At 33.1% G+C, this 23,755-nt stretch overlaps 1 protein-coding gene across 3 annotated transcripts in view; it reads left to right on the top strand.

The window, feature by feature from the left end:
• Nucleotides 1-23,755, top strand: part of CSMD3 (CUB and Sushi multiple domains 3) — a 574,655-nt gene that overhangs the window by 364,832 nt on the left and 186,068 nt on the right. For all 3 annotated transcript variants that reach the window (XM_086880080.1, XM_086880087.1, XM_086880091.1), the window contains 5 exons: nucleotides 5,033-5,202; nucleotides 12,935-13,091; nucleotides 16,298-16,489; nucleotides 17,257-17,383; nucleotides 18,040-18,242. In XM_086880080.1, coding sequence (XP_086736206.1) covers nucleotides 5,033-5,202; nucleotides 12,935-13,091; nucleotides 16,298-16,489; nucleotides 17,257-17,383; nucleotides 18,040-18,242 — 849 coding nt within the window. The remainder of the gene's footprint in view (nucleotides 1-5,032; nucleotides 5,203-12,934; nucleotides 13,092-16,297; nucleotides 16,490-17,256; nucleotides 17,384-18,039; nucleotides 18,243-23,755) is intronic.

Below are 23,755 nucleotides of genomic sequence, written 5' to 3' on the forward strand. Positions count from 1 at the left end.
ATAGGGGACCCCTACCCATTCTTGTCAGCTGGAACACTCGGTTATGAAAAATAACATTAATAATGTAAGCAATTCTTTCTAAGAAAGATTTCTTTTGTATTTGGCCATTGGCCATTTGGCCATTGATGTAAAAATATCATCCTTTTCTAAAATTATTTTTAGGTCATAAATACAGGATCTTCCCAGATATGGAAATACTGTCTTTCATTATAAGATAAATAATGTAGTCATAAAACAGCCAAAGAATATTGAATAGAAGTTTAATACACAAACAGCCGCATGAATCTTTTGATGTTCACATCAACTAGGAAGTAGATACCTGTATTGCAGGTACATAATGAGAAATTTCTGTTAATCATTTTTTTTCTATATGAAAGGAAGTCTTGTATTTTGGAACAATGTAAAATAAAAGGAAACCCCACTATTCTTTCTGTTTGAAGAAGACAACGTTCTTTTCACTTTTTTCATCAGCATAGGGTTCCCTGTATTTAACCTGTCAGAATGTAAAAACTGCCTGGAAAACTTGTGATAACCTTATGACTCATGCTATTCACAGAAAGAAAGCTTTAGTAACAAATTAATCCTTTCAGAATTTTTCTGCTATCATCAGTTTTGCTGCCTTGTTTTGACAAGAGTCTATTTTCTGGTTTCTGCCAGCCTTCAGTTGGAGAGGTAGAACGTCTGAAGACAAACGGCTTAATAAGAAACCCTTTGTTGAGCACTGAATTTAGATACAGTTTTTGAAGTAACTGCAATCTAGTACAAAGTTGTTTAAAGATAAAATCCTTTTTAGAATGCTTCTGCTTATTTGTCCAGTCAAGCTGTTGCAATACAGTCTCCTAACCAAGAGATACCATCTTTCCAAAACACAGAACTGCTAGATGTAGCTCTTGTATTTTGATTCTAAAAGATTGTATTAAAGAAAACAATTTCACTCTGTCTGAATTTTGATCTGTAGGAGCAGACCATGGTATGTTCATTGATAATTATGGCAAGAATTTAATCAGTAAAGTTGGGAGAATTATTGCAATATTATCCTTTTAAAAAAATATTTTATTTTATTTTATTTTATTTTATTTTATTTTATTTTATTTTATTTTATTTTATTTTATTTTATTTTATTTTATTTTATTTTATTTTATTTTATTTTATTTTATTTTATTTTATTTTATTTTATTTTATTTTTTTACATTTTATTTTATTCTATTTGCCATTTGATTCATTGAAGAATAGTGTTCAAATGGTTAAGTTACCCAAATATATGCATTTCATTCCTTGTTTGCAATCACAATGATATCTCACTCACTTACAGAATTTAAATACACTAATAATCAGCAGTTAAAATCTGTTTTATTATGGAAAGGTGCAATGAACACACATTCATAGCCAAAAGCATAACAGTCTTTTATTATAATTATCTTATTATAGAAGTTTTTGCTTTTCATTGTTTTTCCTTTGAGGTTTTTGTTTATTTTCCTTTCTAATACTGAAATGAATCTATTATTTCTACCCAAGTCTGAAAACAGTAATTCACTTCAGTAATTCACTTACTGTTACATTCTTCTACTTTATATTAGGCTGAATTAAAGTCTTTGTGAAAATATATCTGGAAGTGGAATATTTTTCCTATTTTTTTTTCATATCATACAAGAAAAGTGTGTAGGGCAGGTTCTAGGTTTCAGCTGAGACAAGTAGAATTTTTTTAAAATCCCAAAACTTTATTAATAAAGCAGCCTGATTTTTATCTCTGTCAAACAGGGAATATTACTAAAACAAGACATTAATACAGTTAAAAATATTTGTAAATTCTGATAACAGCTCTATGTATGATTTAAAGAATGATTACAAGCTCTCTGATCCATTCCCTTTACTTCTGAAATGCTGTTTTGTCACCTCTTTTCTCTCTTCTATGTTTCCCTATTTACACATATTCCCTTTATTTTATCCTGGTTTGCCTCTTGAGTCTTTTTTTATCTTTCACTCACTGTAATGCCTGTTAAAATTATTTTTCATGCACTTTGAAAAAATTGCATGTGTTTAAATTTGTATTTATTTTAAACTTAAGAACTCCATTTACATTTTTTTTTCCTGACACTTTTTTATTCAGTACTTAAATGCAAATAGAATTATTATGGTCTCTTTTTTATCTTTGCTGTAGTATTAACATCAGAGAATAGAAAGAAACTGGAAGTCCCATGAAGATCCATGTGACTTTAAACAATATACCCACCTGTTGATGTTTGTCACGCTATATTAGATACTGTGAAGCAGTACATGACTCTCTTAGTTGCATTGTCCAAGAGGGCAAAGTTTATTATTCTTAATCTTCTTTTATGCATATGTTCGAGAAGGTCTGAGAGGTATACCTCTCATTGGTTATTAAAGGTGCACATCACCAACATTGGTTAAGTGGAACACCACCCCTTGACTAAACAACACCTGCAAATTGTTGTCCTTCACCAAGGACTGTTTGGATTCTTTCTTATGATTTCTCAGGCCAGAGTGAGAAGCCTGTGTGACTCAGTTTCATACAGGCTCTGTTCCCTGCTTGCTTTTTCATCCACACATGTTTATAGATAGGAGTGAAGATTCTCAGAACTATCTATGCTGTAGTTTAGAACCCCTTACAGTATTAACTGTGGACCTTCCCTGTTCGATTTAACATTTGTTCCAAAATATAATCCTAACTCCTGTCTGAGCAGGTGGGTTCCTTTGGGGATCCTTTGGGGTTAGTTGTCCTGTTGTGGCTTTTTAAGCCATAATTTGCACTGATGGGAGGCAAGGAGAGAAGCCAGGAACCAACTGTTGATTTTGTCAGAATTCTGCTGAGGAGTGTACAAAAGAAGCAGCTGTGTGCCTTCATGGAATGGTGATGATGCTATGGGAGAAATTCTATTATGCTGTGGTTTTTGAGACTGCTTTTACTAAACTAGCTTTCTTGGCTGCTAAAACAAGATATAAAGAATCACAGAATGTTTTGGGTTGGAAAGAACCTTTTAAGACCATGTGGTATATCCCTTTGCCATAAGCAGGAACATTTTTTACTCAGTCACGTTGCTCCAGCCCCATTCACCCTGACTGGATGCTTCCAGGGATGGGACATCCACAGCTTGGAACACAATATTCTCTCTCTAAATTCAGAAAATCATATTTATAAATACAATGACATGAAACATGATGACATGGTGACATCCTTCTTCTTAACAGAAAACTTAGCATGATTCTAAAATACTAGCTAACAATGTCCTAACAGTTAGCTTACTGCTGTGTTCAGATTTTTAAAAATTGCTTTGAATTATAGCTCTGACATAGCCCAGAGTTGCTGGATCAACTTAATACCATAATTACCTTGTGCCTTTTGGCTTTTATATCCCTCTGGAATGGAAAAAGAGATCTCACAATCCTGAAATTATGCTCATCTTTCTCCATTCTTTGGTAATTCAAAGTGACCTATGCATCTTTGAAATAGCAAATACCCATTTATTTGAGAGTGCAATAAAAGGATAGATGTGATCATGTGGTATAGAAGGTTTCCCACTTCTGCTTAGATTGTGTGCATCCAGCTGTTCCAGGACAAAATAATGTCACCTTAATTATTTGGGTACTTGCTCTATATTGCTGAATTAGATGTAGTCATCAAACATTTGTTCTGTGATCTGTGCCTGATCCGGCTTTCTGTGCAATGTCTGCTTTAGCTGCATACAGAAAGGGTAGTTTATCAAGTTGAGGATTTTTTGTCATTGCTGTCTTAATTTCATGTACAAAATACATATTTCAATATCCTGAATGTTGCTCAAATAAGTCTGGGGTAGAGGTTATAATAATATTATAAAAAATAAAAGCTTTTAGAATAGACACCATAGTTTGCCTAAACTTCTTTGCAAACCATTACAATTACCATTAGTTTTGCAGAACATTACTTATTTTGTGAAATTATAAATCAGTTAACTTCCCAGGTTAAAATAAGTAAGATGAATTCACATGAGAGTGGGTAAAATAAGCAGCAAGAATATTGAAATAATCCTAAAAACAAACATAAATCTATAAAATTTATTGTTACAGTTGAATTTAAAATTAATCTACATCTGTTAAAATGAGAGGAAATACTCTTTTATTGCACTATAATGGCCATTTATCAAGATTAAATAAAAAGGGAGGCAAAGAATTGTAATAGTTTCTCAGTGACTATTTAAAATATGTGGTAACTAAATGCTAAAAATTACTTCATTAAAAATATGTATATATTCCAATGTAAGATTGGAAGTGAAAGTTAGTTAATAATGCCTAATGAAGCATTGCCACAAGTGTTTATGTTTCCATGCTTTTTTGGGTGATTAAATGAATTGCCAAAGTCTTAACTTATAAGCTTTACTTCTTGAAATAATAACTGTATTACTTGAAAATAATTAAATTAACTTTTTTTTCCTTCATGGAAGTTATATTTTTATTCTTTTTTTTGTTATTGAAATTGTTTTTTCTATATTTATCTGGTAGCTATAACATAATATTTTCCTACTATGATTTACGCCATTGGCTATGTTGGTTGCCTTGCTTAAATAATACCAGAGGGGAAAAAAAAATAAATTCATTAACCTGTGTGTAAATATATGTATCTACACACATATATGTTTATTCATGTGTGTGTATATATAAAAAATACTCAAATAAATTTATAGAATTCTTCTACCTGCATTTAATTTGTATGTCTTTATGAATTTCAGTGTTGGAGAAATTGGAACAAATCCAACAAAATTCAAGGAAGAGTCTATAAAAAATATGATTATGAAATGTGTCATTAATATTATTTTAACTCTCAGTGGTTTATGACATACTTTTATTAAAATATTGCAATTTGGAAATATTCTTGTAGCCTCCGATCACTGTCATGCTCATGTACTTAAAACTAGATTTTAGATATTAATAAACATTATTAATGTTGAACTAGGTTGCATTAACATTATCATTATCACCATTACTAAAAATATTTATGTGTTCTATTAAAACATGCCTTAACATTTTTTTTTAATTGCAGCTGAATGTGGAGCCTCCACGACAAATAATGAAGGAATCTTATTGTCCCCCAATTATCCTCTTAACTATGAAAACAACCATGAATGTATTTATAGTATTCAGGTACAAGCAGGGAAAGGAATCAATATTTCTGCCAGAACATTTCACTTAGCCCAAGGAGATGTTCTTAAGGTATGTAATCATGTAACTTATTTGTTATTTCTGAACTTCTAGTACCTCCCATCATTGAGGTTTATCTGTCTGCAACAATACAGTACTGGGTAAGTGGATACAAAGCATCTCTTACAAAATATCTTTCTAAGCTGGTTTCATTTAAAAATTTAAAATTAGGCACCCTCGGGTGCTACCGTAGTGTGTTTTCTTAACACGTTTTTCTGACTAGAGATAATTAAAAAGAGGTTGAAATAATGAAACAAATGTTACCTAAATGGTTATTTGTATTTTTAGTGTTAAATATTCATCAATTACATCTTTTGATTTATTTACTTCTACAGTATCTTCATAACTTGAGCTGTGATCTACACATAATAAAACATAACACCCATAACTTTAATTTAGCATAGTCTACATCCTGTCTTTTGTACGTAAGTTTTGCACTTTAAACGATTCTAATCTGGCTTTCATTGAACAAAGCTACAACAAAGGGAAAAGAAGAATACTAGACCTTACCGTAGTTTTATAGAGTAATTTCCCTCTATCTTTGATTTGATCATGGATTTTATTAGTGTACTCCAGAAAGTATAGCTCCAGATGTATTACTTAGCCAAGCACGCATTTAAAGCTGATGCTGTTCAGGGTGTCTTTTCACACATACCATCTGCAATAGCACACAGTGCAATAAGATATCCGTGATTAAATAATTGTCCATTTCTTCAGAATATGTAAGCTAATTAAATTTGCCTCTGTGAAATCCAAGGAACAAGAGGTACCGTACAAATCATGTTTGATTTGAAAGCATTTTTTCTGCCATATTCTTCCATGTACTTATTAAATGAGAGGTATTATGAAAATATTTATTCCTGAGAAACAACTGTAACTCATTCTGGGGTTTATCTCATCTCACTGTAGCCATCTGTACATTAGGGTAGGACTTGTCATTGGTTGGAGATACAAGCATTTCCAAATGGGGCTAAATATACCTAAAGTATAAGCAGACCTAAACAACTAATATAAAATTAAATCAGGCATCTAAAAGAAAAATAAAATCAAATGGCTTTAAACAAACAAAAAATTATGCTCTTCTTAAAGCAAAAGAAGCAAAAAAAAAATAAACCAAAGGCTACCCAGAATGCGCGGGTGTGTTTATTTTATATTAAAATTGTTGCTTATTTGAGAACCAAGTGGATGCCCTTTAATTGTTACATTAATTAATTTTGAAAGATTTAATTTGAAAGCTGTTTAGTATTTATTAAAATGTAAGTCGTATGGAAAAAACCTCAAGCCAATCAATGAACCAACCAAACCAGTTGTTCAAGTAACTGTTAGCCAATAAAAGCATATGGATGGATTTTTCTCAAGATTTTTTAGGTTGAAACCATTCAACTCTATTATCTTAATTGAAAAGATATACCACTGTGGGAATGGAGATACAGTTATGTATAGTTAGATAAATATAAATGAATATAAAAATAAAAAAAATAATCTTTTATCTTCTTTTTCTTTCTTAATAATTTAATGTACAGATTTGAAAAGATCTAATCATTAATGACTTTTTAAGTGCCATTTGAACCATATGCACTTCAGATGTTTAACTTGACAATATTAGCTCAGAGACTTTCAGAAGAAAATTCTGCTTTAATACTGCTAGTCAATTAATGTGAAATTAAGAGTCATGCAAAATGAACTATAAATAGAGGAAGGCCACCACTCATCTGTAAATGTCAGTGGCAGAAATATTTACTGTATATTGCAGGTGTGTTTTTTAAATGAAACTGGTGTTGTGTAATTAAGAGTGTTTGTTTTTCAATATAGCAGCCTTGATTTATAATAAGGAGCTGAAATTCCTGCCTATTAAAAAAAAATCCAAAATAAACTATAAGAGGTATTCTTGGTTATGATTGTCACTTTTTTCTGTCTATCTGACATCATAACAGTACAGAGGCACTCTGGCTTTACAGTTGTGGGAAGAAATATCTGTGGAATCCATAATGTCTTTTCCTGCCTCCTTTCTTATATGAAATTCTCACAAACTGTCTTAATTCTATCACACTTTTTTTTTTTTATGTGTTCATTTCATAAAGAAAAATTCTTCAGGAAAAATGTTAGCAGTCACATATTCCAAAACTTTTCTTCCAGAATCAGTTCTGCAGTATTGATCCCTTTCTGTGCTCCTAGTCTCCTCTGAGAAAGGGAATATACTGCCTAATTTGCCTGTTTTGCTGAATGTAGAGAATAACCTTTTGGCTACAGGAATAGGACATTACAGTTATATTTTGGTTTTAAATTAATCATTAATAGTCCACAATGCTTTTAACCTAATATGTATCACTGCTTTGTAACTGGAAGGAAATTAAGTTAAAAAAAGAAGAAAAACAATTTCATCCTGTCTTCTAAACAGTGACATATAGTGAATACAGAATTCCTCATCAATTGGGAATGAGGGAGTGTATAGCAGTCATCATTTTAAAATCAAGATACTTAAAACACCTCCTTCTGGAGAGGTCTTTCTTCCCCCAAACACAAATGAAGCAACTCCATAATATTTCATGGTTAAAGCTCAGGTTTTTAGTGACAAACTTTGATTGGATAATCCATCTCTTTTCATCAGAAGCTAGAGATGAAAACACTGACAAAGAAGTTAGTAATGTATTTTGTGTTACTTTTTCTTACAGCTAGGATTTTTAGATCACTAGAGGTATTCAGCTAAAATTCCATTCAAAGTCTGAATAGACTGAGTATTCTAGTAAAATTTTGACAAGTTCTTTAATGGAATCATGAGGTCTGCAGCTTGCCATGTGAGTTAACTGACCGTGGATGACGCTTATATCTGACAAGCGCCGTGATTGAAACAATGAAACAGCTGTACTGGGAAGGCAGCGCTAGAGAGAACCAGCTTATTTAACACAAGTAAATCATCACCCTCACTATTACTCCAGGGGCAGAGAAGGAGGAGTTCTCTTTTATCTGTTCTGAACTGGTACAGAACAGAGGTTTCAGAGCATATAATTTGTTTTTCATTTGTTTCATTTAGTATTCATTTCTCCTGTTCTTTCATTGTAACTGCTCTGGCTACTTACGTTAATGGTGTAGCTCTTTTTGGGTTTTATTAGAAACTGTAGGAAATACATAAATATATCTATATTTTTCTTTTTTTTTAATGTAGGGATATAACCTGCTCTTGAAAGTGCCATATCTTGTTCTAATATTTATGAAAGTTATATGAAGACTTATGAAGAATTTAGGATCTGTACAATCACTACATGCCAATCTATTTAATATTAACCTCAGAAACTCTATAATACTTGCTTCCTTCTTTGCAATTGTACTGAAAACTGAGTTGTGGACTATATTTCCAGAATTCAATAGTTTTAGAGTAAACTACCTATGTGGGAGGCAAAGATAAACAATGCATTTTTTCCAAGATACGAAAATATTTCTGCCTGGTTTTTTTTTTACCCCTGCTTTTGTCTGCATCCACCAATTTTGCTCATAAACTCTCTTGTCTCTGCTAGCTGTAAGCAAGTCCTTGAGATATACACAGAAAGAACAGAGTTAGCATTGTTCTGCTTGTCTGAATAGTCCATTGATAGTGGTGAACATGTTATTTGTATTGAAATCTGTTGAATGTAGAAAATATTCTTTCATATCAAAGATATTTTAACATTTTGATTTACAGCGAAAAAGGCGCTTTTATTAAAACTGAAACTTGGACATGGCAAATATAATTGTTTTCTTTATTTTCAGTAGATTCCAGCATTAATAAAAAGGTACCTTTGTATGGTACCAATTAATGGCTGGTTTTCTGGTAACATAAAAAAAAACAAACAACAAAGCAACTCCAAAAATTCTGCAGACAGATTTCATTGAGTAAACCTAAAAGAAATGAGAAAGGAACACTGAATATGAAAATATTTTTTTTCTCTCTTGTAGTAGACTATGTGCTTGGCTTTATGTAGTGTGAGAATTGATGTGGTAGGTGATACTGCACCTATGTATAAAATATTGATTTAAGAATTATTTTTAATAACATTATAAAGCAATCCTTCTTTTTCCTTTTACTAAAGAACTCACTGCAGCAACAGGCAGGTAACAGCGTGTCAGCAAACAGAACTGGCACTCAGGGTTCTCTTTGGCTGTGCTTGGCTCAGCACTGTTTGTGCTCCTGCCAAACACAGAGGATTCAGTTTTACTGCATTTGTTCATTGTCTCCTCTGTGGGCCAGATTTTAAATGTGTGCACATGATTCCATTTTTGAGGGTTTTAGGCAAAGACTTTGAAGTGATATTTGGATCTTTTTGCTACTTTGTTCCTTTAGAATCTTAATGATTATAATAATAATAGTACTTTTAATAATATCAACCTGAATGTAAGACTGAGAAAAAGGTAATAAATGGAGGGGACAACCCCCCCACCACATCCCCCAAACATATGGACCCTTTTCTGTCTTTATATTAGTGCTTCCATTCGCATGTGATATACATTTGACAGGGCGTTGACAGCCTCAGTTCTGAGCTGCTGATTTTATGTTATTTCTTCTCTTTATAAAGGAACAGATCTTCATATCCATATGCCTTTTATGTTTCAATGGAAGATCTTAAAAATAGCTTGATTAAAATGCACAAATTTTATACATTCACTTACGATGCTCCCTTGCTAAAATTTTATATATTTAAATAAATTAGCAGAAAAAAGGGCATTAATTTCCATTTAAAATTTGTTGGTAATGGAGCCACTAAAGAGATTAGCAAGTTTTATTTTCCCTCTAATTGTAAATGCAAACAACACTTCTTTCAAAAATTGAATATAACATCTATTCAAATATTTAGGTAGAGTATGAGCTATTAGCATCCTTCCCTATAACATTTCAACATATTATTGTGGTATGAAGAAGATTAACACAATTTTCTGTGTTTTTTTTCTTTCTTTATGAATTCATCATTTAAAAGATTGGGCCATTAAATACCTAATAAAGATGGACTGTTTTCTGAATAGTTTGTTATTGGCATATGCAGGCATTATCCAGTCATGAATCAATTGTCTTTGAATTCATGTTACAGGATGACTTTAAGAAAAATATATCCAACTGAATAATATTTTTATAATGATTATTCTTGGATTTATCTTTAGCACCCAAGTGACTTAAATCTAGATGTGTTGGCAAGGCCTATAGGAAAGTATATTTTAAAATAATAAAAAAAAAAAAGAAAGAAAGCATATATTAAAAATAAGTTAATTATGCTACCTTAATTCACATATAATATCGCCTTCCAAAAAAAATTATGAAACTGAATTACTAATTCATTCCAAATATTTAGCTCCCATCTAGTTTAACAAGGTTAAAAAGAAAGTGCTGGTTCTGTAAATCTCAAAAGGGTCTGCTACCACTTTACTGGCAAACTCAGATGTATCATTCAAATGATTCTATAAATTTCCATTTTTTTCCTATTTACTCAAATGCAGAAGAGAAATGAAAATGTGACCTAAATTGAGAATTACACTACAAAACATGCATTCATTTTTTGTCCTAAGGGAGACCCCAATGTCTTAAAAAGAGGGGTACGTTGAATGTCTGAAAGACAGCAACCAATGGAAAAAAATAATATAATTTAGTGTTCAGATGAATCACAATCCTGCCTCAGCCAAATGCAGCTCTCCTACTCAAATGAATCAGTTTCTGATCTGTTGATACTTTAAATTCTGTTCCTTCATAGAAATTATACAGGTTTAAAATATTATACGGTGTGACAGCTAGTTAGCCCATGAAATAGAATGAATATTAACTAATGAGATGTCAGTGGACTAATGTGAAAGAATTAATAGGGTAGGACATCTAACAAAATTTGCAATAAAGTGTGTGTGAGGAAATTTTAACATGAAGAAAATTGGTATCATGACATGGCTTATTCAAAGTTTTGGTGAGACATTGAGAATAGTTGGTATAACTTATTACAGCTTTTTTTGGTGAAGTATTAGTGAAACACAGATAACAAGAAATAGTTTACTCTTATATAGTTTTTAAAAATAAAATAAATCCTGAATCCTAGGTTACTGTTAATTATGAGTGGATTCAAGCTGGGTTTTGTTTAAGTCTATCATGATGTAAATATATCTGCTGGATACCAGTAGCTCTCCTGAAATGGGTGTTTTTCGGTTGCTAAAACCACTAAGTGCATTTCAGAATTAATTTTCTGGGTTGGGTGGTTTTTTGTGTTTGGTTTTGTTTGATTTGGTTTTGGTTTTCTTGCTTTGGGGTAAGTTTTGGGATTTTCTTTTTTCTGCCTTGATTCCTGATCTCAGTACAGTCTAAAGGAGTTTCTAAAAAAGATATCTATTTTAATACTGTTTTATATATATTGAAATTATTTTTAATTGATATGCATTAATTGCACTTTTTTCTTCTCTGATATCTTACTTTTATTTCATATGAGGACATTGGCTTCTGAATTTAAGTTTGTTGGAATTTATTTGTTTGTGTCAGTAAAAAACAAAGAATTATGTCATCTTGTGCATCCTAAACTCCTGTACAATTATTTACTCATCACTGATTGCTAGAAGTCATTTATTTGTTTTATTTCAGCATATCATTAAATGTAAAGTCTTTTTTATTACTAGAGACATGAGGATTTCTGGAAAATAGGAATTAGGTGTGTAATTCATTCTTACAGATAGGGAACAGGCATCCTAATACTTCACATTTACTTTGTTGCCTTACTACTGTTGCTGGTGTACGTGTTTTGATTTCATTCTGATGAAGATTCCTGTTTAAAAATTCAAACTTTAATTACACTTGTAATTAATAGAATTAAAATAGAATTTAGAACTTCAGACAATTCAATATATTTTAATAAGGCTTTACAATTTCCCTTTATTGCAATTTGAAAATTATTCACAGGTCAATTTACTGATTTGCAAGTGAAATTTTCCATAAACCACATCAATCAAAGTTTTAGTTATTATAGAAGTCCCTAAATAAATACTACAGGAAATAATGTTTGGGTGAGAATTATACTTAAATTATAGGAAGTTTTTTTCTCAGAATTACAGGAATAAAACAACCTGTGGTTTTTCACAGCAACCAGATTTGTAAGGAAATTTCCTGAGAATTATTAGAAGATTGTTCTACATATTTATTATTCTGATAGATGGAAAAGAACAACACTTGAAGAAAAATAAATAATAAAAATGTGGTGCTATGATTTACATATAGATTACAAAACTCTTTCAACTTACAGAAGCAGTTGTTAAATTTATTTCCTAGTCTCCTTTGACTTCACAGTTATATTTTAACCTGTCTTCACAGCATAAAAAGCCACCACAGATTTATTTAAGAGGCCAAAGTTGAGGATAGGTGAGATTTTTCTGTTGTGCTGCTTCAGACTTGAGGCAGATAGACATTATAGGTGTTTACTGATAGGTTGTGATTAGCATTACAATACTGACAGTGAAAGAAATACACAGAAATCTAAAATACCTGAGCTGATATGGCACCTCTCCCCCCTTCTATTGTTATTTAAAAAAGAAATTAAAAAAGTATTTTAAACTGCATTTGAAAATTCACCACACCTAAATCAGCTTAAGTCAGGAGAGGCAAAAAGTTTATCTGAACAGTACTTCAGGTTGACTGGCAATTGATCTCCCTTGGCACAGCTGTTCTTCCTCTTAATGCGGATGTACAGAATTGCTTTGTAAGTAAAAGATATCTTCTTTTCTTTCTTCATAACCATAAAGCTCAAATTTTTTACAGATCTATGATGGAAAAGACAACACTGCTCACCTGCTGGGAGCATATACTGGGGCATCATTAAGAGGTCTGACACTAAGTAGCACTTCAAATCATTTATGGTTGGAATTTAACTCGGACATGGAGGGCACTGATGAAGGTTTTCAGCTTGTGTATACCAGTAAGTATTTGAGAAAACAGTAGGGATAGATTTATACTTTTAAAGGAATGAAAATTCCTCACTCATAAGATGAAAATGCAGTTCAATGACATTTATGGAAGAAATTGACAGCAAATTATTCGCCAAAATAATATAATTTCATTGCACCTCAAAAAACCCAAAACACATAGCATACTGAAACCTGGCTTTGACATTTAATCTGGTACAATAATCACTGTTGTTTTTCTAGAAGGTTATTTTTCAATTTTGGATAGCATAAGCAAAAACAGAGTAAGTTTCAGTTAATTGTTTTAGCACATGAAAATATTGAACTGTGTGAGTAGTTAAAGAAATGCAACTAAAAAGCATTGCTTCATAAAGATAAGTCATAAGTAAACTAAATTCTCCTTCTTAAGACTCATCTCTGAAAGTTACTTTGCTTTTGTTTCTGAGCTTGGATTATTGTTTGGAATAATCCAATTTGGAACCAAAATGCTAAAGAAAGGTTCCTAACAAAAACTAAAAAATATATGGATTTAAACTATGAAGATGAGGAGAGAGAAAAATGTTTCTGATCTCTGGTTTAGAGGGTGTATGGAAGAAGCTTATACATCTATATATCTACTGTACCAAATGTCAGTTTCTGAAAATTGTGGCACATGACTATTGACATATAGTGTATATGACTTTTTTAGTGTATAATTTTTTTGCCATCACTGAATTATTATGTAGAACTAATTTTTATCAAACAGAACAGTGTTATAAGGTAATTCTGCAATGCAGCTATCAACATCTTTTTTTGTCCTTGTGCTCAAATCATTCTTTTTTCACCTGTTCAAAAATGGTTCATTTAAAAGCTCGACATAATGTTTTTAAAACTAATTCTAATAAAAAATAGCATAATTCTTGAAATATGAAAGAAAAATATTTCAAGATAATAAAAGAGTATGTAATTATTTTTCAGATAAAAGTTGCATAATTATATTCTATAATAGCATGTTACAGAACAGGACTGTACTCTATGATTAAAGATAGGAATTTCAGTACTGTGTTACTATGTAAGTGTCAAGGAATTTAATTTTTCTTACTTATATAGGTACAACCAAGCCCAGCACTTGAATCTTATCAATAACATTTCCTGTCTTTTAAGACATTCATATTGAAGTACACTTTCCTAGCCTGAAGAATTCTTAGCCTGAACAGTGATGAATCTTCTTTTGTTGACATTGGTAGAATTGGAAGAAAAAAATTAGGTCCAGAAGAAGGTCACAGAGATGATCAGAGGCCTGGAACACCTCTCCTATGAAGAAAGGCTGAGAGATTTGGGCCTGTTCAGCCTGGAAAAGAGAAGGTTCTGGGGCGACCATATAGGACCTTGCAGTGCCTAAAGAGAGCCTACAAGAAAGATGGAGAGGGACTCTTTACAAGGAGATGTGATAACAGGACAAGGGTTACTGTCCTTAAACTGAAAGAGGCCATGTTTAGATTGGATACAAGGAAGAGCTGCGTCTGAGCTCTGTCTGAGTGAATCCATAAACCAGGAGAGATGGTGCAAACCTCCCAGTCAGTGCTGCAGCCTTTGCTCAGAGGAGTGCCCACCATTATGCCTTGAGGGTCAGGTTGGATGAGCACCCTTGAGCTGCGCAGATTGTCTAAAAACAGTGCCCCTTTGCTGAGTTATGAGGACTTCAAGTCTCTCTATTGGGCCAGTGGAAGATTCACCCTTCAAAGGGGTGTTCTCCCTGTGTGCTGTCGCACATAAACTGCCCCACCGTGCCCTGACTGGTCACTCGCAGTTAGGGCAGCGAAAATGCTGCTCGATCCCATGGTTAGGCAATGGAGTTACATGTTCATCTTCAAAAGGGAGGTGATCTGTTAAAAAGTTGGCTTTGGTTCTGTGTCTGTAAGGAGGCTGTCCAGAATTCAGGACAAATCAGGGATCAAGGCAGATTTGAACTGCTTTTCAGTGTGGTGAGAAGTTTTCTTAGAAGACAGGAAATTCTAACTGATAAATTAGTGTCCAGACCAGTATTTTCAACAATGGTTCTTCATCTGGGACTCACTTAAATGTCTTTCAGAGCTTCTGCAGCACACAATGTAACAATAAACAATAGCTCAGGAATGAGAAAAGTTCAGGTCAGAGGTTGTGGAGGCTGTTCAGTCACACATGAAAAGAGTTGAAGGAAGAACCAGAAACATACAGCATTTGATACTTTTTTTTCCCCTTTACCTTAGCCTTATCCAAAATTTAAAATGCATTTACAAGTGTTTTGACTATAAAATAAAATATTTTTTTTTCAATCAAGAATAGCAATGCAGCATCTGAGGAGGGGTTGTGAAAAGCTACCAACTGCTGACCAGATGAACAAATACTGTGTGAATGATTGTTGAACAAAGAAGACATGAAAACCCCTTGATTTCCTCCCATATTACCTACATGTAGGAGTAGCAATCTGATACAAAGGCTCTTTTGTCTTTCCTACGCACATTCTAAGCCACATGATCTTGGTAAAATTTGGTTTTCAACAAAGTGAGGTTTCAAATTGCTTCCCAGTTAATAACATAAAACTTGATTTGGAATAGAAATTTTTTCTCCAAAATTGCAGCTTATGTTTCCCATATACCTCCCAATGTAATGCATTGTTATTTTGTTTTCTTCTTGCTTCACATCTCTGAAGTCTCAAAAACATCCAAGTTGTTTGGCTTGAATTCTCTATATAATCATCATCATTGATTCCTGCATCTAGTTCTTAAGTTCGCAAACTACTGAATAAAAAATTAGGATAGGGATTGATGAAAATAACAGATTTTCTTTGGTGCCACAGGTGCTATTGTGCTGCTGTTGTTACTATGCAAAGTAATAAGAAATCTGCTATTAAGTTTAGTTTATGAGCCTTTAAATGTCTATTCACAAGTAAGTGGACAGTCCCTTTAGCTGCCAGATTATAATTTATCATAACATTTTAAAACTTATTGATAATGATAATGGATTATTTCTGTCTTTAATTGAACTCTTAGAAAAACTGAATTTGTGACACAGCTTGGTCATGCTCTAAGAAAGGCGTATAGGCAGTTATCCTACTCAGACTGCTTAAAAACAGAGAAGAAATCCTAAAGATGTTGTTATATGTAGTTTGAAAATTATTGATTTCCACTTGAAACCAGAAAATCTGAATTTAATGTGTTTTTCTGTTTGATTCTGTAAATACATTTTATTTCTCACACAGGTTTTGAGCTGTCACATTGTGAGGACCCTGGTGTGCCACAGTTTGGATATAAAATCAGTGACCAAGGTCACTTTGCTGGAAGTACTATAATTTATGGATGCAATCCAGGTTACACTCTCCATGGAAGTAGCCTTCTGAAGTGTATGACTGGGGAAAGAAGGGCATGGGACTATCCTCTACCATCATGCATTGGTATTACACTCTTCTATTTTTTTATTTCTTATTTTTTTGAATGCAAGAAAGAAAAAAAAAATAAAGATTGTTAGATTTATGTAAAATCTAATGTGTATGATCTGATACAATCTGATATGTGTACAGATATATTTACACAGGCATTTAGAGTTCTCTCTGATATATCTCATCTAAATTCATCTAAGCAGTATTGCCTTTTTATGTTAAAAAAGATACTAATTCTTAAATGTTTGTGCACACTGAAAGTACTAATACATACAGTAGTTAATGTCAGCAAATAATCAACATAAAACGCTTAATCAGAATGGCATTGTAAAACTAGAGGTTTTTTTATTTATATATAAATATCAATAAGCTAGAAAAATCTCATGTATTTATATTAAATAGATCAAATCAAATAAAATAATTAAGATATGGAGAGATAAAAAGTTATTTTGTATTTTTGTTACTCCTGTTTCTTTACATTATTACTATGACTCCATAAGTTTTGCAGCTACTTACAGGCTCCATTATTCCCATAGGAGAGTGAAAAGAAGACAAGGCTTAAATATTAAAGTAGCTTTCTTTTTCATCTTCATTTAGAGGAAATTGGGGATTGAGTAAGTAGGTGAAGCAAGGGGTGAAATGCAGACTTTATATGCTGTTTTACAATATTGTGGCATATGGTCAGTTTAATCATGTAACCCGTTCAACAAGAGAGTAGATGTATAAATTGATTGCTCAGGTGATTAGCTGTGCGATCATTCCGTAATGTTGTTTTTTATTAGCTGAATGTGGAGGACGGTTTAAAGGAGAGTCATCAGGAAGAATCTTGTCTCCTGGCTATCCTTTTCCCTATGACAACAATCTGCGTTGCATGTGGGTGATTGAAGTGGACCCAGGAAATATTGTCAGGTACTGAAAATTAATCTTAAAATTTTAACATGTTTTTTGAGTATAATAACCAAATCTTACCTCTAGAGTGGAGTAAAAAAAAAAGGGATTTGGGGCTTAAAACTTAAGATGCAGATCTCTGTTTTTGCCATTTTAGATTTTGGTTGAAAGTTTTGATTTTTCAATAAGGATTATCCAAAGAAGACTGAGCTTTAAAATTGGTGATAATTTTGTGAAATGCTGAATGCAGCAGAACTCTTAAGTGAAAGACTGCATTAAAAAAAAACCTACAAAATAACAAAACAACACAATCTGTATTTTTTCATTGCTTTTTAGTTAATTTGTTTCAATGGGAATATGGTATATAATATTGTCTTAGAAAAACTGAAACTCTTTCCTGAAAAGATTACGTAGATACTTATAGTTTATTTGAATGGCTAAAGTAATACACTACTTTATGGTGGACAAATTCAAATAGTTTAAGGTTTTTATCTTTCAAATTAGTTTTAGTATTGGGCTTTCATGCATTCAGATTTAAAAGTGTGAAACATCATGAAAATTTTCTTTTTGAAATCAAATTTTATTTGTTTTTTTCCTGTTGTTTGTTTAGTTTTGTCATTAAAGTTATGTTGCTGAGTAATATTAAAGCTGACAATAAAATCATGGTGTTTTTTCAGCCTCCAGTTTCTTGCTTTTGATACTGAGGCATCCCATGATATTCTTCGAGTTTGGGATGGTCCACCTGAGAATGAGATGTTGCTCAAAGAAATTAGTGGCTCTCTTATTCCTGAAGGCATTCACAGTACACTCAACATAGTCACTATCCAGTTTGACACAGATTTTTATATCAGTAAATCTGGATTCGCCATACAGTTTTCAAGTAAGTTAATGAATTTAATTTATAATTTATTGTACAAGTTCACTCAGAGATAATTGTCGTGGTGGAAACACTTGAAATCAGTGACAACATTTCTGATGTTTTAAGGGAAAGAATTGGTACAGAATTAAAGATTTTTTTGTAAAGCTTTATTTTTATCTTAAAGAAACAAATAAACAAAACCAATAAAATATCACGTTCTTTGCTAGTTTTGGTTTTCAAGGTCAGCTGGGGTAGTGCCAGAATGCTTATAATTATGATTACTGTTTTTCATGAAGGAGGCATGTTAAATTATCCATTTTTTTCTAATCAGTAAGAGTTTCTGCATTCAGAGACATTTGAGAGGAGTTTTCACTCCTGTTGTGATTGAATGGGATGAAAGAGAAAAGAGCTCCACAGGAACAGCAATGTCCTTCTCCCTTTTGCCTACTAGTGCTATATCATCATATTACAGGCAGCAGGATGACAAATCTTAACAGTTGGCTAACTGTTACTAAATCCCTTTAGACATTTTATTGCTGAAACAGAAGAAATCATTGAACCAGTTCCATTTTGACCTTCTTTTTCCTCTGGTCAGTGAAATTTATATATATTTTTTCAAGATTAGCAAGATCTAGTCTAGTATCATTTTGTGTAGCAGCAGCAACATTTCTAACATGGGTTGACACAGAGACTCTTAATGTTAACACTGTTTGCCTCATTGTGCTTCCTGTGCTTGGTAGTTGTATCAGCCCTTGTTTTCCCCTATTCTCATTCTTTCTATTGGTATGAAAAATACATGTATGTGCATACAGTGATTTGAAGGAAGAATTAATTATGTAAATGGGAGTACAAAGTAAGAGATACTTGATTTGTAGTGAAAGAGTGCTTCTAGTCCATCAGCTTATTTATAGAGGTTTTATTCCCTTGGCTCCCAGGTATTTTTGTGAATTGCCATTTCACAACCATAGCCCCTTCCAGAGCCTGTTTGAGAGATTCTTACGTATGTGTTTCCATTCTCAGAAATTCTCTTACATTTCATGTTGAAGCCAGAGAGGGAGACCATTATGCACCGAACTTATTTAGGCAGTCATTTAAGCTGAGTGGAAAAGCAGATTGATGCAGAATAAGAATGAAGTTACAAGGAAAAACGGATAGTACAAGGGAGTAAAGTTATAAAACATCTACTGATGAACTTGCAGTGATTTTTGTGCCTCAGCATTTCTCTTTCTTTAGTCCAGATTCTCAATAATCAGTGATCCTTCTCAAATAGTTCACGTGGCACAATTTGGGTGTATATGCTCAGTAGAATAACAGAGATTTTTATTTTTTCTCCCCTAAATTAAGATTTTAAAAGTAATGTGCAAATAGTTACATAACCTGAATAACATATTGCTAAATGGACATATTATTTCACTAAGCAATATAGAAGAATATTTGAGGAGATGGAGGAAAGAGAAGGACAATTTTTGCAACTTTATTTCAAGTACTCATATACTTTCTTTGAGTACATAATGTTGTCTGAGTGAAACAGATGGTGTCTTCATACTCTAGCTACACTGTAATTAACAAACAGAAAGCTCCCACAAGGGAGGTATCTGCTTTTACTTTCCCCTTGCCGTTTTGTGAAATTGGGTAAGAGTATTTAACTGGATTATCGGCCCTTTTACCTCAAGAGGAATGTTATTCAATAACAACAGATACTTTATGTTCAAACCTTTTTAAGACTTTGAATGCTTGATTTTCTTCTCTATTATATTCTTATCCTTTAAACAAAAAATAGGTTTCCAAAAATGGGTTAACCTTCCAATTAGTTCCTTACAGATTTTTATTTCATTTTATCAATTATTCCAACACAATTTTGCATCCGTCATTTAATGAGTGAAAATTTTCACCACTGATAACATGGTATAATTTATATTTGACTCCTCTATAAGCCATCCAATATAATCAGAAAACCAGTTTTTATCTGGAGATACAGAAGGCAGGCGAGATAGCATCCTTCAGCAATTTAAATGAGGAAGGGTGGATGGGAAAACCTAAAGAAAGTAAAATGTTATATAAAAAGTATAAAGAAAATTATTATCTAATTAGTATTATGCATTACCACATGTAATATTAGAATTGTTTTTATCTAGGGCTTCCCAAAACAATCATTTAAAAGTACTGGAAGTTGTTACTAATTTTGTAAAATTTAGAGGATCTGAAGGGAAAGGGTTTCACAATGAGATTTTCCTTGCCCATTGTGTCCATTAGTCTACTTTGTTTCTTTTTGTTAGCCTGTCTTTTTTGTGGAGAAAAAAAACCGGAAAAAAACCAAAAACAAAAGGTTATTTGTATCTTAAATAGTAGAACTATTTTGGTGGTTTAAACACTCATTAGCTCTTTCTGTAAGAAATGGTCTGGGTTGGAAGGGACCTACCTTAAAGACAATCTAATTCCAACCCTCCAACCCTCTTGCCATGGGCAGGGACATCATTCCCTAGAACAGCTCTCTCAGACCTTCATCCAGCCTGGCCTTGAACACTGCTGCTTATGGGTCACCCACAACTTCTCTGGAACAGGGCAGCCTGTTCCAGGGCCTCATCACACCCAAAATAAAGAACTTTTTTCCTAGTATGTAATGTAAACCTACTCTGTTTCAGTTTGACCCTTGTCCTGCCACTCCATGCCCTTGTCAAAAGTGTCTCCTCGTGTTTCATGTGGGCTTCCTTCACATACTGGAAGTCCACAACTAGGAGTCCCAGTAGCCTTCTGTTTTCCAGACAGAACAATCCCAATTCTCTCAGCTTTTCCTCAGGGGAGGTATCTTATCCCTCCAGTCATCTTGGTGGCCTCCTCTGGACTCACTCCAAAAGGCTGATGTCCTTTCTGTGCCAGGGACCATAGAGTTTAATGCAGAACTCCAGCTGGAGTCTCACAAGACCAGAGTAGAGGGGCAAAAAATTATTTTTATGCTGAATACTGGAGACTTTTTTATGGTTGACAAAGATAAATTTTTTAATTTAACACAATTGTACATTACTTTGAGAGGAAGAAGTAAAAGTGATGAATTTCAGATGAAATAAGGGAACTCAGCCTAATTGTTCTTCACTACTTTCCACCAACTATCCAGGACTAGTGAAAATACAACTTCTTTCATACTTCTAATGTAAACAAAGAAATAAATGACTTCACATGTCATCACTGGGCAGAGCAGAATTTTGTTCTAATATGTCATTTCTATTTTATGTGTCTTTATGTCTTTCATTTCTGTGTTAGACCTCTGCAAATGACCATGACAGTATCTTTTAATTTAAACATTACAACTTTTCAGTTTCTGCAGTCTTCTTTGAGACTACAATGGAGTAACATGATAGAAAACAAGGACCACAAATCCTGAAATCAAAGTAGCTATAGATGTATAATAAAACAGAGTATTTCAAAAACTTTATATATATGTGTAAAAGGAAAATAAGAACCTCTTGTGATTCAACAGTAAGATAAAAATATGAAGATTTTGGAATCTGTCTAAATGGCATGTGAATAACGTAGCTATAGAACAGATGCCAGAGGTCTATCCTTAAAGAAATGTGAAAAGTTGACAAGAGGCCAGAAGCAATATGCAAACAGGAAATACCTGTTACAGCATATTTCCTCTCAAATGTCAGAGGCAGAGCATGAAGAGCTCAGTACACACTGGAAAAACACCAAATAAATCAGAATTTTTTTTTTTTTTTTTTTTTAACAGTGAATTCTGAACAAAATAGAAAACTAAACCTTCAAGAAAAGTGAAGGAGAAGGGAACAATCATGTATTCGCCAGAGACACAAGCTGTATTTCTCAGGCTCAGACCAAAATATTAGGCACAGTGAAACATTTTCATCAGTTGACATCGCTTCATGTCACCAAGTTAAAAGTAGTAGCTGTGAAAAAAAGACAGAGAACTGAAAGTAGTTGAGTAAGAATACTAAAATGTAAAACATTTGCTGATAAAAACTGTACTTTTAAATGTATGATTTTTAATCATTTGAATATATCTTAAATGTGTAATATTAGGTCAGATCCCACTGAAGTTAATCAGATACTTTCCACAGATTCCAATGGCCTTGGAATCTGGTATTACAGGAAAGTTTCCTCTCTGATAACTTTAACATTTCAGGTGCCATGTATCTTTTATGCAGGAAGGAAGGATCATCTTTGAATGAAGATGATACTATGAAGTATTCATCTTTCACAGACCATTATTTCACCACTAATATCTGCACTACTGAATCACTCAGCATTACAGAATACATTCTGCTCAGATCTCAGAGTGCAGTCACATTTCTGACTAATTAAACATCACACAGGATAGAGCATTTTTTGAGCATTATAAGGCAGCCAGTGCAGTGTAGATATTTTCTGAGTATTGGGAAGGGTTTGTAAATAGATGCTCTAGCAGTATTTTATATCATGTGACAGCAATTTCTTATATAACAGGATCTGCCTTAAAATGCTTGGATTTACTGTCAAACTGCAGCTGTTCCTCCTTATTTTAAGACTGGGTGAATAGCCCTTTGGAGTTACTTGCCTCTATACAGTACAGAAAAAGCCTAGAACACGAGGCAGATACCTGCTTGTGCTGCTTAAGTCTGACAATATTAATTTCCAGTCTAGAATTACAATGCATCATATTGCTTACATTGATTATTATGATGATTAAATGCTTATAAGTCAGCTGTCTCTATTTATGATTTATAGCCACAATGTCTTCTAAATGTTTTGTGTTCAATTTTTTTGTTTGTTTTTGTTGTTTTCCTTTTGTTTTTTGGGAATTTATTTTGTACAAAGACAGACCTAATAGCCACAGTCACATTTAGAAAGATTTTTTTGATGCTGAACATCCTCCTGTATTTTTTTCTTCTTTTCTTCATCTTTCCACTAACAAAGATCTTTACTTCTGACATACTTTCCCAGAAGGTGATTTGCAAATGCATATGGGGAGTTTTACTGGTTTCTTTATCAAAATGCTGTTTTCTACCACTGTTGGTATAGGGATCACTTCCTAACATAACTTTCTTACTTATCTGAAGTCTCCAACATAAAATTTATTTTTCCTTGTGTCTGTTCCATAGTAGAAAAAAACTTTTGATCTAAAATATTTTCATACTCTGGTTTGCTGTTTTCTTTCAACTTTGAGTGGAATCCTTTGGATTTAGAGATTTCAGGAAGACTGTTTTCCTAGCAAATATCTGGGGGTGTCTGTGGCGGCATGCCTCAGGGGAGACAAAGAGTTACATTGTCCCACCCCAAACTCCTTGTGAAGGGCGGCTCAGGTGTTCTATTTGGGTTTGAGTCCCTGGGGGGTTCTCCCTTGGTGTGTTTCTACTGGTCCCTGACCCTGAACTCCACCCTCAAGGATGGAAACCCTCAAAAGTTCTGTCCCTCAAAAACCCCTGCTGTGCCTCTGTTTGGGGCTCTCTGTTCTGGATCTGAGTTTGTTTCCATGCTGAATAAATGGTTTCATGAACGGGAGCCCGTCTTGTTTGGTGTTCCATGCTGGTCCCCAGAACCCT

Source organism: Cyanistes caeruleus, chromosome 1 (assembly GCF_971803275.1).
Source record: "Cyanistes caeruleus chromosome 1, bCyaCae1.hap1.1, whole genome shotgun sequence".
Taxonomy (NCBI): Eukaryota; Metazoa; Chordata; class Aves; order Passeriformes; family Paridae; genus Cyanistes; species Cyanistes caeruleus.